The sequence below is a fragment of the Dama dama genome, chromosome 20 (genome assembly GCF_033118175.1).
Source record: "Dama dama isolate Ldn47 chromosome 20, ASM3311817v1, whole genome shotgun sequence".
Classification (NCBI taxonomy): Eukaryota; Metazoa; Chordata; class Mammalia; order Artiodactyla; family Cervidae; genus Dama; species Dama dama.
The window spans coordinates 75,722,349-75,740,621 of record NC_083700.1 but is presented as its reverse complement, the minus strand read 5'-3'; the positions used below and the strand labels follow the sequence as shown (position 1 = coordinate 75,740,621).

Sequence of the window (18,273 nt, the reverse complement as noted above, 5' to 3'; positions counted from 1 at the left end):
CCCGGGTCTCCTTTATTGCAGGCAGATTCTTCATCATCTGAGCCACTGGAGAAGCCTATTTCTAAGCATAACCCTTGTTATTTGCTTAAGGAAAAAGAAGCCCTCCTGTTTTATCTTACATTTGTGTTGTAGTTTCTACAGGCCCTCTTCTATCATCTTGGATCTACTGGTGACTGCCCAAGGAGGAGGGTGGATATGTGTCTTTCCCCAGGCAGACACTGAGGAGGGATCCAGTCACACTTGAGGCACTATAGTAAGATAAGCCCTCTCAAATGGGGATATCTGTTTTCCACCCACGTGTAGAGAAAGACTGGGCTATACCACTGTATCCTAGCTACCAACAATTATGCAGATATGTACAAATATCTGCCCTGAGCATATCCATGAATTAGGGGACTTCTCTGACTTCATCGTGTAGCTGTTGTCATCTTCTCTCCTTCAAAAACAGTTCATCCCACCAACCATCAATCTCCCCACCCTTTCATGATATTGATTACCTTATTCCATACAGAACTTCTAGATTATTATGGCACAAATTTTAAGCCTCCCAAATCAGGTCTACCTAATGAGATTTGCATATTTAGTGGTACCTTCAAAGGGATGACTTAGGAGCTTTACACATGATAATATTCAGAGGTTCTCCCCTACTAAAGCCACTTCAAAGAAATGTAATAATCAAAGTAGAAATAGTGTACCTGCTATGCAAGCACAAATTCAAGAGTTCCCTAGTTTTCTTCTCTAATGAGATTATCTGTTTTAAGCCAGGCCCATTTAAAAATGCTGGGACTGCCATATCACTTCCCTATATAGAGGTGGTAGGTTTTCCACCTCTAATCAGAGTCAGAGAGTCACTAAGTTCCCATTTCAAGGGTCAATAGTCCATTCCTCGCTCTTCTCATTCCCCCATATATGTCATCTGAGTTCTGAGGCAAGATAGATTCCTCTAGGCCTCCTCCTTACCGGGTAGATCAGTGTTGCTAGGCAACAGCTTAACATTTCAGGTCTTGGTCCAGATGTACTTCTTAAACTGGGAGATCCTAACCAATCCACTTCAAGGAGTTCCTTCTATTAATAGTGGTCAGTTAGTTTATGACAATGTTTGTTGCCAATGCACAGAGAAACTGGAGATATTTTCAATCCACAATAGGCAGGTAAATTTATAGAAAAGCACAACTGCATAAGGACTACGTAGTTCCCTTCTGTTTGGAAATTCCCTAAAGTATACTTTTTTAAGTTGGAAAAAATCCAAATATTGCATAATGTATTTACCCTGTAATGTAACTCAAAATATACTTACTAATTTAATATGCTGCTTTCAAGATCATACATTTTACACTCAATATCCTTTTCCTACCTTATCCAACAACCATTCCAAACTTTTAACAAATGCTACAGAAAAACTTGAAATTGTGCGATATTTAGTAAATAAACCAGATTTATTACTTGTGGGCTTATAAGATAGTGAAAAGATACCTTCCAAAATAGAAGAATTTTGAAAGTAAAATATTGTGTATAATTACCTATATGTGTGGGTGGGTGTGCTCAGTGGTGTCTGATTCTTTGGAACCCATAGATGCTAGCCCGCCAGGCTCTTCTGTCCATGGAATTTTCCAGGCAAGAACACTGGAATGGGTTGCCATTCCTTCTCCAGGGGATCTTCCTGGCCCAGGAATCAAACTGGCATCTCCTTCATTGGCAGATGGATTCTTTACCACTGAGCCACCTGGGAAGCCCCAAGTCTATTTAGTACATTTTTCACATTTTGTGATTTTCTTTTTTGGTGATTTCACTATTTAACATGGCCCCCAAATACAGTCCTAAAGTATTGTCTAGTGCTCCGAAATGCAAGAAGTCTGCAATGTACATTAAAAAGAACATCCATGTTAGGTAAACTTTGTTCAGGTTTGAATTATAGGGCTGTTGACCCTGAGTTCGATGTTAGCTAGTCAACAATATAGATTGTCTTTAAACAGAAACACACATTAGGCAAGACTATATACTGACCCACTGATGAAAATATATAAGCAGAGGCTAAAAAGACAAAAATAAAAAGAAAAAATTATTAAAGCAATTAATGAATTGGATTTCACTAAAATCAAAAACTTCTTTCAAAAGATATTGGTAAGAAAATGAAAAAAATAAGCCACAGACTAGGACAAAACACATGTCCAGGAAAGAGCTAGTTTTCAAACCATGTAAAGATTCTCAAAACTCAATAATAAGAAAAACAATAAACCAATATAAATGGGCTAAAGATTTGAACCTGGAGTAGGAAATGGCAACGCACTCCAATATTCTTGCCTGGGGAAATCCCATGGACAGAGGAGCCTGGCAGGCTACACCATGGAGTCACAAAAGGCCAGACACAGCTTAGTGACTAAACAACAAAAACAACAGAGATTTGAATGGATTGTTCACCAAAGATATGCATGGAAAATATCTGAAGAGTGGGTTGAGAACCACCACCAGCCCCCATTAAAATAAATAAGTGGATACTGACTTGCAGTGAGCATCCATCAATCTCATCTCCACTGTCCAAATTCCTGAAATACCAGATGATGTCCTCTCCTTTATTTTCTAACTCACTTCAATCTTCTTTCTACCTTCATTTCTTTTCTGAAACTATTCTCAGGGGGAACTGACTATTGTCAAATTCAACACTGCCTTTTAGTTCCTATCATATTTAATCTCTGGCCTTTTGACACTTGCCGTGCACTTCTTCCTGCATCTCTTCTGTATTTTGGTCAAGATTTTATGGTTCTGGCCTCCTACTCCTTTCCCTTATCTCTCTGGAGGTTCTCTCTGAATTCTCTTTTTCTAATTTTACTTTTAATACTACTGACATGCTGAAATCTTCTAAATTTAGATCTCCAGCTCAAACTTCTCTCTCAAGTTTACCAGTGTCTCCAACAGCCTACTAGACAGTCTTCTCTGAACATGCTGGAAGGCCCTTCAAATCAGTATGATCAGAACCAAATTCACTACTTTCCCACCCTCACGCCTCCTTTTGTGTGTTCAGTTAATACTGTTATCTACTGAGTCAACAAAATGGCCACCAGAGTCACGACTTGTGCTCCTGAATTCTTAGCCCCACACAGGTTGTTCATTGTACAAATCCTGTTGAATGGGACTCCCTGGAGCCCTCACATGTGTGTCCTCTCAGTTCTCACTGCCTTTGCTTTGCCTTAGGTCTTCATCAGCCTTGGCTCTTCCATAGCCTCCTAACTGGATTCTTTATCCTCATTCAATTCCCCATGCAGTAATTAGAAATATCCTTCTAAGATCCAACTTGATTATGTATTTCTCTGCCTAACAATCTTTGTTATCTCTGACACTTTCAGATAAAGGAAGTTGGGGTTTTGTTGTTGTTGTTGTTTGGTTTCTTTCAGCTGTGTAGCCTGATGAGCATGACAAATAGATGGGGCAATAATGGAAACAGTGTCAGACTTTATTTTCTTGGGCTCCAAAATCCCTGTGGATGGTGACTGCAGCCATGAAATTAAAAGATGCTTGCTTCTTAGAAGAAAACTATGAAAAACCTAGACAGCATATTAAAAAGCAGAGACATTACTTTGCCTACAAAGGTCCATAGAGTCAAAGCTATGTTTTTTTTCCAGTAGTCAAGTATGGATGTGAGAGTTGGATCATAAAGAAGGCTGAGCACTGAAGAATGGACGCTTTCGAACTGTGGTGCTGGAGAAGATTCTTGAGCGTCCCCTGGAGGGCAAGATCAAACTAGTCGACCTTAAGGGAAATAAACACTGAATATTCTTTGGAAGGACTGATGTTGAAGTTGAAGCTCCAATATTTTGGCCACCTGAGGCAAAGAGTCACTCATTGGAAAAGACCCAGATGCTGGGAAAGATTGAGGGCAGGAGTAGAAAGGGGCAACAGAGGATGAAGTGGTTGGATGGCATCAGCAACTCAGTGGACATAAGTTTGAGCAAAACTCCTGGAGACAGTGAAGGACAGGAAGGCCTGGCGTGCTGCAGGCCATGAGGTGGCAAAGATTTGGACACAACTGAGCAACTGAACAATAGCCTGACCAGCAATAGTCAGGTGGTGATGTACACCTGAGTGCGGGGAGGACAGACAAGAATACAAAGCCCATTATATTCTGCCACTGATCTAATTTTCTAGCTCAAATCCTTCAGCCTACAGAAACAACTTGCCAGTCCCAAACCATTGTTCTTGGTATGTTAAATGTTTTCCCATACCCTTCTTCATAGTTTAGAAAATTGTTACTAGTCATTAAAACCCAGTTAACAGTCAAAGACACTCTTATTCATGTATTCTGGTGGTCTCCAGCCCTGACTGCTCATTATAATCACCAGGAGAGGTTTTTTTAAAATACTGATGCTCAACTTCCACTTACAGAAATTCTGATTTCATCGGGTACAATAATTTTGAGCATAGGAATGTTTAAACGTTCCCCCAGAATATTCTAATGTGCTAGGTACTAAAGATGCAAAAAACTAAAAAGACAACATGGAGTTTCTGACTTCAAGAAATTTACTGTGGAGGAAATGAGGAAATGGAGGAAATGTAAACCGTCATTTATAATAGAAAGCCGAACGAAGAGTGAAAAGATATTTGTGTAGAACAAATAAGGAGGTGAGAAGAAAAGGTGTGCCACAAGGTCTCCTGGTGATGCTTGCTAGAAACCAACCAAATAATTGATTTTTTTTTAAAATTTGGTCTTAGGATCCTGTTAGGGCTTTCCTGGTGGCTCAACTGGTATAGAATCTGCCTGCAACATGGGAGACTTGGGTTCGATCCCCGGGTTGGGAAGATCTCCTGGAGAAGGGAAAGGCTACCCACTCCAGTATTCTGGCCTGGAGAATTCCATGGACTGTATAGTCCATGAGGTTGCAAACAGTTGGACACAACTGAACGACTTTCACTTTAGGATCCTGTTAAACCATGAATAAATAGTTTAAAGCCACTGATCTATAATTTTATTATTATAAACAATACAATATATAAAGCAGCTGTTCTGTAGTTAATCATTATATATCTTTAATGCCCCAAACAATACCTGGCACATATGAGATGCTCAAAAATGCTTGTTAAATAAATGAATGGTCAATAGTAGCTTTTAAACTTTCTTTTCTTAAGAAATGGATTTATAGTGGATATCAATGTTGGTTGCAAATTAAAACTAAGTATTGTATCTTTGGTGTCAAAGATTTTGAAAGATTAAACATAAACATGTGTTCTACTTCTTGGATGAGATTATTTCAAATTAAGGTGAGGAAAAAAAAAAGTACTGACAAAGCAGTTCACTTTCAGTAATCTGGGTTTTCCCAAATAGTGACATAAGAGCCAGTCATTTTGAGTTGGACGGTTTTGAGTTCCTCTTCAAGAATCTGAAATGTAGGTCGGAGCTTTGCAGATATTTCCATTTGCCTCATCACTGAAAACCTGAAGCGATCGTTGACAGGCAGGCAGTGAGGAAAGAAGACATGACGCAGATACGAGGGTAGCAGCCTGGCTCTGAGGTGGAATTATGTGCTTCAAACAGATCGTAAGGTAAAGAGATAATGATCTCTGAATACTCAAAAACGGCTATATTTCCTTTTGGAAATCCACGGGCCAAGTTGTCTTCTCTTATTAGTTTGTATGATATTTCATACAGAGTTACTGAGAGAAGCTGAATCTGTAATATTATCTAATATCATATCGCTTTAAATGATATTATTGTGTATATTCTATTAGATGAGTAGTTAACTCCTAACTAGGAATATTTCAGGGTTTGTTTTGCCTATTATTTAAAAAGAGAAGATCTACTATTGTTAACAAATCATGAAAGGGATCTTTATATTCATAAATCATTTGGGACCTCAGTTTTTAAAAATGAAATATTGTGTGCCATTTGATGAGTTATGAGTTTTTGTTGTTTTATATGAAAGGCTCAGGTTTAATTAAACAGATAAAAATAACTGAATAATGCTGATTATTGAATACCTTAATTATTTAATAATGCATGTAACTGTTTAACTGAATAATGTAACTCCAGATGTAAACTAATGGCAATATTGTTTGGAATTTCTAGAATGTGTTTCTTTTGAACTCTCTGCAGATAAAGGGGATTTCTGTAAATCTAACTGGTGATAACACATAAGGTTTTGTCTCATTTCCTGTTTCTTCATTTTGAATGCTTTTCTTTTCTGGAAATTCTGACCTTTTTGGCTTTTCCTGAAAGACTAATATTTCTGGAGCTTGATAGACATGTGAACCTGGTCAGGAGAAGGATTGAGGATCATGAGTTAGAACAGAAAGAGATTTCTGATGAGAGAGGCAACATCAGGAGAAATTATATTTTATCAAGGGTCAGAATGTCCTATGAAGGTAATTCATACTGATATTTGAAGGGTATAAAATTCTATTCTTTTGCTTTACTCCTCCACCTTATTATACCTCCTCACACCCAGTGACTCTTCTTTGCCCTGTTTCCTTCTCCCTTCCCATCCTTCCTTCCTTCATTCCTTTCTTCCTAATTAAAGTTTCTCATCAAAAACAACTGTTAGAAAAAAATGTTATGCCTTTTAGTGTTTTATTAAATATTACAGTTTAAACATTTTTCATATTTTTCTAGACAGTGACAAAGAGTTTTTTCTGCTTTCAGGCATGAATCAGGTCACAATTCATTGGGATGTGGCAATAGCTCTCTACATATTCTTCAGTTGGTGTCATGGAGGTATAGTATTTTGAGTACCTATTGCTATTTTTTATTCAAATAAAATACTGAATGTTTATTATGTTCATGACATTATGCTTGAATCTCTGAAGAATAAAAATTATTATTTTGGGACAAATTATATGCACATAAAATTATGTGGAATGAAATATGAGTCCAACCTCCCTCCTAATGCAGGATTCCTTTATTAAGCATCATGACAGAGGTCTAATTCTTATATCAAAATTTCCATGAAGTGGTCTAATTCTAATATCAACATTTCCACAAAGGAGTTTATTATTTTGGTTTGGCATAATCTGTCTTTGAATATTTTAAACCTATATAACTCATCAAACATTTGAATTTTATTCAGTTCCACAAACAATTTATTGATGATTACTCTGTGTTAGGTGCTGTGCTAAGCCTTGTCTTCCTCACAACAACTTTGTGCAGTAGTATTATGTGCTATTATTATTCTTATTTTGTAATTCACACAAACAGCTGGCATTATGACAAAGGCATACACAGCTTTTAAGAGTCCAGGTGGGAGATCATCAGAAGTTCAGGCAGGACAACCATTGGCTCTTGAGAGTTTCTACTGGGGGCATAGCATCCTGGACAGGTGAGAGGGACTCATTTACTAGGAGAGAAGCAACACCAAGGGCTTCCCATGTGGCTCAGTGGTGAAAGAATTCGCCTGTCGATGCAGGAGATGCAGGAGATGCCTGTTCAATCCCTTGGCAGGGAAGATCCCCTGAAGAAGGCCATGACAACCCACTTCAGTATTCTTGCCTGGAGAATCCCATGGACAGAGGAGCCTGGCAGGCTACAGTCCATAGAGTTGCAAAGAGTCGTACACGACTGAATGACTGCGCATGCATGCAAACACAAGCAACATCAAGGGAGGGTTTTAGATCTTGAAGGAAGCTTTGCAAATCATGCAACTTGCTCAGAATAGTGACAAAAGCAAAACTATCTTTTGTAGGTTGGGACAAACTTATATTAGCCATAGAGAAGTAGCCCCACCATGAGAACTAGAATCCCTCCATCAGGGTATCAGACACTTCCAGAGTCAGACCAACAGTATCCAAGAAGGTTTCATAGAAATAAGAGATCATTTACTTTTTCCAGCTTCTGGAAATATGCGAATGATAAGTCAGACTTCTGTTTATACATGGAATTCTCCAGGCAAGAATACTGGAGTGAGTAGTCATTCCCTTCTCAAGGGGATCTTCCCGATCCAGGGTTCAAACTCAGGTCTCCTGCATTGCAGGCAGATTCTTTACCATCTGAGCCACCAGGGAAGCCCGTTTATACATCTGAGTGATTAATATGAAGCATAGAGAAATAAGACAAGCCCATATGATTGATATGGCATTAGAGACTTTCCAGTTGTTCATTAGAAATTATTTTATATATTATTACCCAATCTGCTGTAATACTTTTACTATCTTTTCCAAATTTTCTACTAGAGTGATATTTTACTCCTTTTAAATAGCTTTGCTGAAATGAAAAAAATAAACACTATGTTTAGCATTTTTCTGACCAACCCTCCCTAAATTAACATATTTTCTATGACTTATTTTAACATATTAAAAAGAGAAATTAACATACTTTTGTATGACTTACTCTTACATAATCCAAGTTGACTCCTGCTGATTAATGATTTCTTTTTCTATGCACTGAAAAATCATCGACTTACTAATTCATTCCCAAATGTTGTGAAGCTCAGCAGTCCAGTGTTTCTGGGGTTCTTTTTTATTCTATTTTTTTAAAACCAAGACAACATTTATCCAAATTTGAAGGCTTCTGACATTTTTAATATTTTCTGTGTATTCTTAAACACTACTCACAAAGGTTTCATGATAGTATTCACATATTTTTTAAGGTGTTGAAGAAACAGTTTGTCTGAACTTGAATTGTTGAACTTCTTTAAACCAGTAGGGGCTTCCCAGATGGCACTAGTGGTAAAGAACGCCTGCCAGTGCTGGATACATAAGAGATGTGGGTTTGATCCCTGGGTTGGGAAGATCGCCCAGAGGAGGGCAAGGCAAACTACTCCAGTATTCTTGCCTGGAGATATCTATGGACAGAGGAGCCTGGCAGGCTACAATGGGGTCACAAAGAGTTAGACACGACTAAAGTGACTCAGCATGGCAAATCAGTCAGATGCTTTCTTAAAACTTCTTTTCATGTCTTTGGCTTCAATTTCCTATTGATAATGATGAATTGTTTTTATCATTACTTCAACATTTAATACTTCAACATTTAAATATTTATAATTTATATGTGAATGCAAACTACATAAATGGACATATTCAATTACATTTACATTATAAAAGTTAATTTTTAAGCTTTGAATTCTAAAGATAAGGACTTTTAAAATTAAATACTTGCCTTTAGTTATCACTTTGATAAGGTTTTAAGATATTCTAATGCTTAGGATTTAGAATATTTAGAAAAAGCCTACAATGAATTTTCCTTGATGTGAATTTAATTCATATTGCATTACATTGTCATTTGAGTTCATGAAAATGCCTTTATTGTCTTTTGGCTATAAAAATAATACATTATTATATAATTTTAAAACACAGAAATATGCAATTAAAAATAAAAATGAACACACAGAGATTATCAATGATAATATCTTCGTGTATCTTTAATTCATTCATCTATTTATTCTTAACATTGAGTCTATATTAAATACTTTGTTTTGCAAATTGCTTTTCAACTTAAAAATATATTCTGAACATTTGCCCATATTTTTAAATTAATGATGAATTTTAAGTGGTGGTCAAGCAATAAATTTTTGCAACTAGTAAGAGTATGATTTCAATCATTAAACTCATAATTTTCTAATAAAAGTAGCCCTTATCTATAAAAGAAGGAAAGACTGAGTAGCTGAAGAATGGGGATTGGATTCTCCCCTACCAATTGTTACTTCTAATGTTACCTTTGAAACATAAGGTAGTCTCAAAATGCCTCATTCCTCACCTTTAAAATAGAAGAGCTAATTATATTTGCACTTTAGACTGCTAGAGAAGCTGAAAAGCTGAAAGCTGACTCCAGGCTTGTGTCATGCCGTCGAACATCAACAGAACATGGTAAAAACACACCGATAAGCTAAGCAATTAAAGGATACACTGAGTCCTAAAACTCTTTTCCAATGGAAATTATTCTGTTAGTCAAAAACAATTTTAAATGCAAAGCATATTCTTCTGAATATCTGGTTTTAATGTTCTACATGGAATTAATTATTTTATCTATTTGTTTTCCAGGGATTACAAATATAAACTGCTCTGGACACATCTGGGTAGAACCTGCCACAATTTTTAAGATGGGTATGAATATCTCTATATATTGCCAAGCAGCAATTAAGAACTGCCAACCAAGGAAACTTTATTTTTATAAAAATGGCTTCAAAGAAAGATTTCATATCACAAGAATCAATAAAACAACAGCTCGCCTTTGGTATAACAACTTTGTGGAGCCACAAGCCTTTGTGTACTGTACTGCTGAGTGTTCCAGGTATTCTTCAGAGACACTGATATGTGGAAAAGACATTTCTTCTGGATGTAAGTGTTGGGGTGCCTTCAAAAGCCAAGTGAAAGTTAGCCTAACAATTAACTGGTAACTACCAATATTGTCTAAAAATGGAGGCAAATTAATATACTTCACTTCTTATATTAGTTTAATGTAGACATTGCAAATTTGAATATCTCCAGGAGCCAGGCTGGTGAAATGTTGCATTAAGAAGCTGGTGGGATCTGTGCAGAGCGAAAAACACATAGATAGTTTACTGAGCACAGATAGTGTCCAGCTTCAGCATCTCTGTGGGTCCAGTATTCTTAGATCTTTTGGTTCTTCCAAAGAAGATGGAAGTGTAAATTTTCAGTGTGAATTCTACAAACTTTTCAATGTTGCCAACATATTCAAAATACAATTTTTTAACACTAGCCTGGCCGAACACGGTTTTTTTAGGTATGTGAAAGGCAGCACCCTCAGACTTTCAGTGTTTTTATTTTCAACTATTTTTCATTTAACATTGTTTTCCAAACTAATATCAACCTTGAAGCAGATTCCATTGAGAAATTTTGAGGCTAAGATTTCGGAAGGAAAAAACAGTTGCAATACTGGCTTTGTATCTCTGCTATATTTCTTACCAGCTGTGTGACTTCAGGAAAGTTGCTTAACCAGTCTGTGCCTCAATTCCATGTCTGTAAAATGAGGCTAAGTATATTGGTCATGGTAAACATCAAATTTCAATAACTTATTTAAAAGTGTATTATATACTTTAAACTACAATATTAATGTGCCTTAGCCCTTTTAAATGGAACCTTTTGATAAAACATCCGATTTTGATACAATTCCCTGCTCCTAATGTCACTGCCCCAACTGTGAATCATTGTGTTTGTTACTATAATTATTAAGAAAAAAAATGAATTGTTAATTTTAAAAATATTTTCTAAATTCAATGTGTGTTCATAGTATCCTGAAGGTGTTTAAGTTACTATAGTAATATGGGCTGGCTTGTATAATTATATACTTAATTCTTGGTTCTACTATTACAAAAGAAAAATAAGTAAGTTCAGTACTGTTTTAATCTAGATTTTCATTCCCTACAGCACCTGGGCCCATTTTCAGTGAAAGATAGAGGGCTTTGGATCTTTGCTACGCTCCCTTTCTCCATACTTTTGAGAATCCAATCTGAGTTCTTCCTCATCTCCAGTCCTCACCTAGACAGACCAAGTCCACCTGGCCAACTCTACCTGTCCCTAGAGGGGGTGTCTGAGAAGAAGGAGGCTTTTTTGTTCCAAAGTAAGGCCATTGTCCTGCTGGGCACCTGACCTCCTTGCTTCAAGAGAGAAGAGCTGTAGGAAGTAGCAGAGGTGAATTGAGGAAGGAAATTAGTAGGTTTTGGAGTTAAAGAAAATCTTAGGCCTTAAAATAACAATAACATGCTAAACTTGCCCTAAATTGTGGGAACTGAAACCACAAGTAGACTTCTTATCTGATGTCTGAGGACTTCTTAGCTTGTCCACATCCTCAGGAAACAAAAGTAACCCTTCTTGCTTAATTACATTCCTATTTATCCTTGATGGCTGGGGGGTGGGTTGTTGAGAGAATATGTCATCGGAGGACAAATGAGCAACTGTCATGGTTGTGGGGAAAGGTTAGTGTTAATTTTAAGCCAGAGAAAGGAAGGAGGCAGAAGTGTGGCCTCCTTCCCCATGTTGCTGTGTGAGTGACCAGTGACGCCCAGCCACTCTCCAGCGTTGGCTGAGGCCTTCTGCCCCCAAACACAACCCCCAGGCTCTGTTCAGGGCCAGGGAATGGCCTTTTCTCCCCTTCTTGGACCACACATTAGAAGCACTTACATTTTCTGCGGCAGCTGCTTAGAAAGAACATTACCCTTTCCACTTGTTTACTCTGTGATTTTGGAACTTTTTACATAGATCTCTGGTTATGAGTGTGAAAGTGTAACTGCCATGTAAGAATTTACCCAAAGCCCTGGATTCAAGAAGCCCCGTGTTCTTGGGCTCTACATTCTTAGCAAACAAAACTTCCTATTGAAGTAGGTCAAGTAAAGGTTTTTGAGGGTTTTTGTGGTAATCTAGAAATCACACTGCTTTCACTGGATCACTTTGATTACAGGATACTCTTCCTGTGAGTTTTACCATGTCAACTTATCATCACTGTTCTGAACAAAATGATTATGTGTATTTTTTTAGACTGGAGAAAAATCATACAAAGCAAAGAGAAGATAAAGGAGTCGTTGCTTTCCTAAAAAGATATCCAAACATTAAAAGTTCCATACTTTGATGTGTAATTTGTGAAATACAAACTATTATCACAGTTTCATTTTTAGCCATAATCTTAGACTTCTTAGATTGTTATCTGTAAGTGTACACACCTCATGTAAAGTATTCTATCAGAGTCACACCAGTCATGGGATAAAACACTTTAAGATTTCTCTATTCCTTTAAAAACACCAAATTAAACTATTCATGAAACTGTCATATTTCCACTGAATCATTAAAAAGTTTAAATATATCTAACTTGAATTTTAATCATCTTTGATCTCTACTTATCATCTGATGAAAGTAGACTTATTATCCAATAAAAGGCCCTGAAAAGTTGTCTTTAACGTTGCTACTCAGTCTTATTAATGACACAGTAGGCCAGTCTGCGCACTCTTTGGGTAAGGAATTATGGAGAGATCTTTGCCAGAAGCATTGTCTTTCCTTTCATTTTAAATTCTCCTCATTATCATTTTATTAGTCAAACCAATCAAGCCATGAAATACACTTTACTTAGTGGTTAGTATGCACCAAAAATGTGTTAAATGATAGCAATTCAGAGAAGAGGGGATCACAGACTCTGCTGTTTCAAGAAGCTGTCAGTTGAAAACGATCCTTGGCTGAACTTTGAATTAATAACAAACATGGCTTGTGACTAGTAAGGGACCCAGTAGGAGGGGAGACATATAATGGGTAGGAGACAGCAGAATATTCTCTGGTATCTGACTGTACAGCAGGTTTTTACCCATGGACATTTAATAACCCGGCAGGTAAAGAATCTGCTTGCAATGCAGGAGACACAGGAGATGCAGGTTCAATCCCTGGATTGGGAAGATACCTGGAGAAGGAAATGACAATCCATTCTAGTATTCTTGCCCAGGAATCCCATGGACAGAGGAACCTGGAGGGCTACAGTCCAATGGGGTTACTAAAAGTCCAACGTGACTGAGTGACTAAGCACACACAATGGAATCTAAAAACAATTTGGTCTTATTTTATATCTATATTCACATTTTCATCTTTACATAGCTTCATATTAACAAATAGCATGTTTATTTGCACATAAATGTTTAATCTATTTGATCTTTTACAAAGTTAATTAGTTATCAGACGTAACCCTGAGCATTCACTTCAGAGAAAATGCTGTGGAATAACATAGCCCAAAAGACTGACAGTTGTCTTTTATGATGGCCAAATCAAAAATACTTTGAAACTAGAGGGGAAAAAATAACTTCAGCACAAATCACTGAAGGACCCCAAGTCAATCAATATCCAAAATGATTTAAATTTATGTTTCTACACCTACCTCCTTTAAGGCTCAAGTAAAACTTAAAGATTTATTTTATCTTACTTGGAGTCCAATTTCTCCCCCACTGTAGTCTGACACTACAACTCATCAAAATGTTTTAAAGCACTTTAGTGTGTTCTTACTGTTTGAAAATATGTTTTTAAATCATTAAATCAAATTGCATTCATGTAGAACATCTTTAACATTTTGGACCAACAAAAAAGAAATACCCATCATTTCTATAATCTCATAATCTTACTACTAGCAGACTCCATCTTTAATAATTTGGAATATATCTTTCTAGTTTCAGTCTCTTTCTCTGTGTGTGTGTCTCTGTCTCTTTTCTGTTTCTCTCTTTCTCTCTCTACCCCTTTATCTCTCTGTCTCTCAAATGAGAGCACTATAATATACTATTTTGTAACTTATTTTTTCATTTTATCACATGGCCCTTACTTATTTAATTAAACATATTTTGAGTTGCTTCCAAGGCCAGATACTTATATTGTCTTCAATAACTTTGTTTTTGGTTGTATTTTAGGAGTGTATTTTGGAATATTAAGCTGGTTTCCAATTCTTCCATTATTATGAACAACACTTTAAGAGGCAAACCCTTTTAGCCAAATATTTTTGTGTATCTATGAACATTTTAGTAACGATGCATTCCTAGATGTAAAATTGCTGGGTTGTAAGATATTACTCCTGCTTTTACAGATTATGATATGTATAGTGCTCTCCATAAAGGTTGTTCCAATTTGCATTTCCACCAGCAGTATGTTAGAGGATTTCCTTGAGTCCATTTCAACACTATGGATTACCATTTTTCAAAATCCTTGCCAATTTGATAGCTCTAAATAACATCTATTATTGGTTCAGTTTGCAAAGAAGATAAATTTTTTCCATATATGTATTTCTTATTTTATAAGTAGTATTCTTGGTAGATGATTTACAGATGAAGTGCAGGAATATATCTATATTTAAGCTAAGTCTTTGGGTATAACTTCAGGTGCATAAATGTCTGTATTTTTATTTGTTCTGAGGCCCCATCCTTTTTCTTTTTTCCTTAATGGGACAGAATTATTGGTTTATTTTTTTGTTTGTTTAATTTTTATTTTATAGTTGATTAACAATGTTGTATTAGTTTCATCCTTTCATTTTTCATATCATTTTTTGAGTAATCAGTTTCCCAGGCAGTATTTCAAAAGTAGGCACACGCTGAGCCACCCCTAAAAAGTGATCATATGGTAAATGCTCAGTATTTCCATACTTCTTTTTTGATCTTGATTCTTAACTGGATGATGTATCTGAAAATTCCAGATGCAGTTCTATATTTTTTGGGGTTTCATAGGCTTCAGAGGCTCTAAGGGCTCCAACAGAACTGTCTCATCTTTTCTCATCTCTTGGGTTTTGTTTTCCCCTGTGCTGGCTTCATTCTTAAATAGACTGTTTCACTATGACAGCAAGATGGCCATCAACAGCCCATAGCTTACATGACACTCAGAGACAGTAAATTAAGGCAGGGAGAAAGCAGATCTTTTACAATAGCCCCAGAAAAAGTTCCTTGGGTAATTCTGATTGGTTCATCTTGGGTCATGGGTTCATTCCCAATGGAAATACTTGATCAGACTAGGTCAAGTGCACAGTTCTGCGTGTCAAGGCACGCTCCTTGGCACAGGGGTGAAGTGGGGATGAGGTTAGGAATGAGGAAGATGTCAGTTCTCAAAAGGAATCATGGTGGCAGACAAAAATTAACAATATTCTCCAAAATTTGGTCATTCAGAGAAAGAGTTGAAGGCATGGGAGAAGGGAGGAAAAAAACCTAGAGATAGAATTCTGTGAATGCCTAAGAATTTTTAATCTTTCTTTATTGTAGTGAAATGTACTTTTTAAATGATTCTTCAGTGCACAGTTCTGTGAATGCCAGTGATGTACATATACATTGACATCATTGTGCAACCATCACCCCCATCCATTTCCAGTACTTTTTTCATCTTGCAAAACTGAAACTCTGTACCCAATAAACAACAACTCTTCATTTCTCCCAACACCTCAACCCTTGGCCACCACCATTCTGCTTTCAGTCTCCGTGAGCTCAACTGTTCTAGACATCTCCTATAAATAGAATCATATAGTGTTTGTCCTTTTGTGGCTGGCTTATTTTATTTAGTATAATGTCTTCGAGGTTCATCTATGTTGTAGCATGGGTCAGAATCCCCTTTCTTTTAAAGGTTGAGTATGTATATATGACTATCAAATTTTTTTTTTCTTTTTGGCCTCACCCCGAGGCATGTGGGATCTTAGTTCCCTGACCCAGGATCAAACCTGCTCCCCTTGCATTGGAATGCCAGAGTAGAAGAAAAACATGGAGAGCCCTTTCACAACAGCCAAAAGGCACAGAGATTTCAAGGTGGGAAAGACCAAAATAGCAAATTCTGCAGAGTTCAAACTCAATGATGACAGTAAAGAAATCATGGGATTTATGGATTAGAAAGTCATTGATGACCTTAACAACAGTGGTTTTGGTGGAATTGTGGGTCTGAATCTTGATTGTTTGGGGTTCAAAAGTAAATGGGAACTGAGGAAAAAGACCAGTATTATGGACTTTAAAAAAGAAAAAAGCTATTGTGCTTAGCTATCCAAAAGTCTACAAGCAATAAATGCTGGAGAGGGTGTGGAGAAAAGGGAACCCTCTTACACTGTTGGTGGGAATGCAAACTAGTACAGCCGCTATGGAAAACAGTGTGGAGATTTCTTAAAAAACTGGAAATAGAACTGCCATATGACCCAGCAATCCCACTTCTGGGCATACACACTGAGGAAACCAGATCTGAAAGAGACACGTGCACCCCAATGTTCATCGCAGCACTGTTTATAATAGCCAGGACATGGAAGCAACCTAGATGCCCATCAGCAGATGAATGGATAAGGAAGCTGTGGTACATATACACCATGGAATATTACTCAGCCATTAAAAAGAATTCATTTGAACCAGTCCTAATGAGATGGATGAAGCTGGAGCCCCTTATACAGAGTGAAGTAAGCCAGAAAGATAAAGAACATTACAGCATACTAACACATATATATGGAATTTAGAAAGATGGTAACAATAACCCTATATGCAAAACAGAAAAAGAGACACAGAAGTACAGAACAGACTTTTGAACTCTGTGGGAGAAGGCGAGGGTGGGATGTTTCGAGAGGAATCGGGTGGAGAGGGAGGTGGGAGCGGGGATTGGGATGGGGATGAATCCATGGCTGATTCATATCAATGTATGACAAAACCCACAAAAAAAAAAAAAAGGTGGACAGAAAAAAAAAAAAAAAGATTCCCATTTAAGATGCATAAAGCATCTTAGAAGTAATGAGTAAGTGAAATGTATCATACTGTATTTATTATATATACTGTAAGAACTATCATTAAATCTACAGTGTTGTTATGGACTAAAAAAAGAAAAAAAAAGAAAAAAGAAAAAAGCTATTGTGAAAAGGAGAAAGATATACTGACAGCTGAGGGAAGAGAATTTGGGGAGGAATTCTTTCTGATGGGAGGAACTTTATCACCTTAGTATCCCCAAAGAGGGAATATAGTAAAGTATGTGAAGGAAAGCAGCAATATTTCAGGGCAAAGTGGGCTGGAATGTGAACTGGAAGGGGTGGAATGGGGGAAGTGCTGATTGACCTGGTTTTCCAAATAAAATGGAATGGTTATCAACCAACTATAAAAAACCTTGATGTTTCTGTGGTGGCTCCTAAGTGATACATTTTGTTGCAGATCCACCAGATGTCCCTGACAAAGTAACCTGTGTCATTTATGAATATTCAGGCAACATGACTTGTACCTGGAACCCTGGGAGGCCCACCTACATAGACACAAAGTATGTGGTGTACGTGAAGAGGTAGGTTCCCTCCTTAACAGTCTATCCTGAACAATTCCACTCCAGTTCAGCCAGTGCTCTGCCTCCAGCAGGGATCCAAGAAATCTGCTTCAAATGTTAAATGCATCTTTACTATCCCCAACTCCCTAATACTGGTCAAGGAATCCACCAAAACACTTTTCAGGCCATTGATGTTTTCACCCTGTGAGACAATATGTTCCATAATCTTTCTGCTGTTTTTACTTATTGTAGGTAACTGTGGGCAAGGACCTAATGTGATAGAGCACAGCACAGTTTTAAAAGGATCTCTGCTTGAATCTCAGCTCTATCCTCCTAGGATTTAGGCACTTAAACTCTCCAAACTGTCATTTCTTTATCTTTAAAATAGGCTTAAAAGTAGAACCTAATGGATAGGTTAATTTTGTTTAAATGGAATTTGACTTTTTAAAGTGTGCATCACTATGCCAGGTCCATCAGTACAGTTGAGTCACTCAGTCGTGTCTGCAGCACGCCAGGCTTCCCTGTCCATCACCAACTGCCAGAACTTGTTCAAACTCATGTCTATTGAGTCGGTGATACCACCCAACCATCTCGTCCTCTGTCACCCCCTTCTCCTCCTGCCTTCAATCTTTC

General features: G+C 37.2%; 1 protein-coding gene across 1 annotated transcript in view; it reads left to right on the top strand.

Annotated features, from left to right (window-relative positions):
- Positions 1–5,411: 5,411 nt before the first annotated feature.
- Positions 5,412–18,273, top strand: part of IL23R (interleukin 23 receptor) — a 71,828-nt gene continuing 58,966 nt past the window's right edge. The window contains exons 1-4 of the mRNA XM_061120003.1: positions 5,412–5,532; positions 6,629–6,700; positions 9,958–10,254; positions 17,538–17,661. Coding sequence (XP_060975986.1) covers positions 6,631–6,700; positions 9,958–10,254; positions 17,538–17,661 — 491 coding nt within the window. The 5' untranslated portion in view covers positions 5,412–5,532; positions 6,629–6,630. The remainder of the gene's footprint in view (positions 5,533–6,628; positions 6,701–9,957; positions 10,255–17,537; positions 17,662–18,273) is intronic.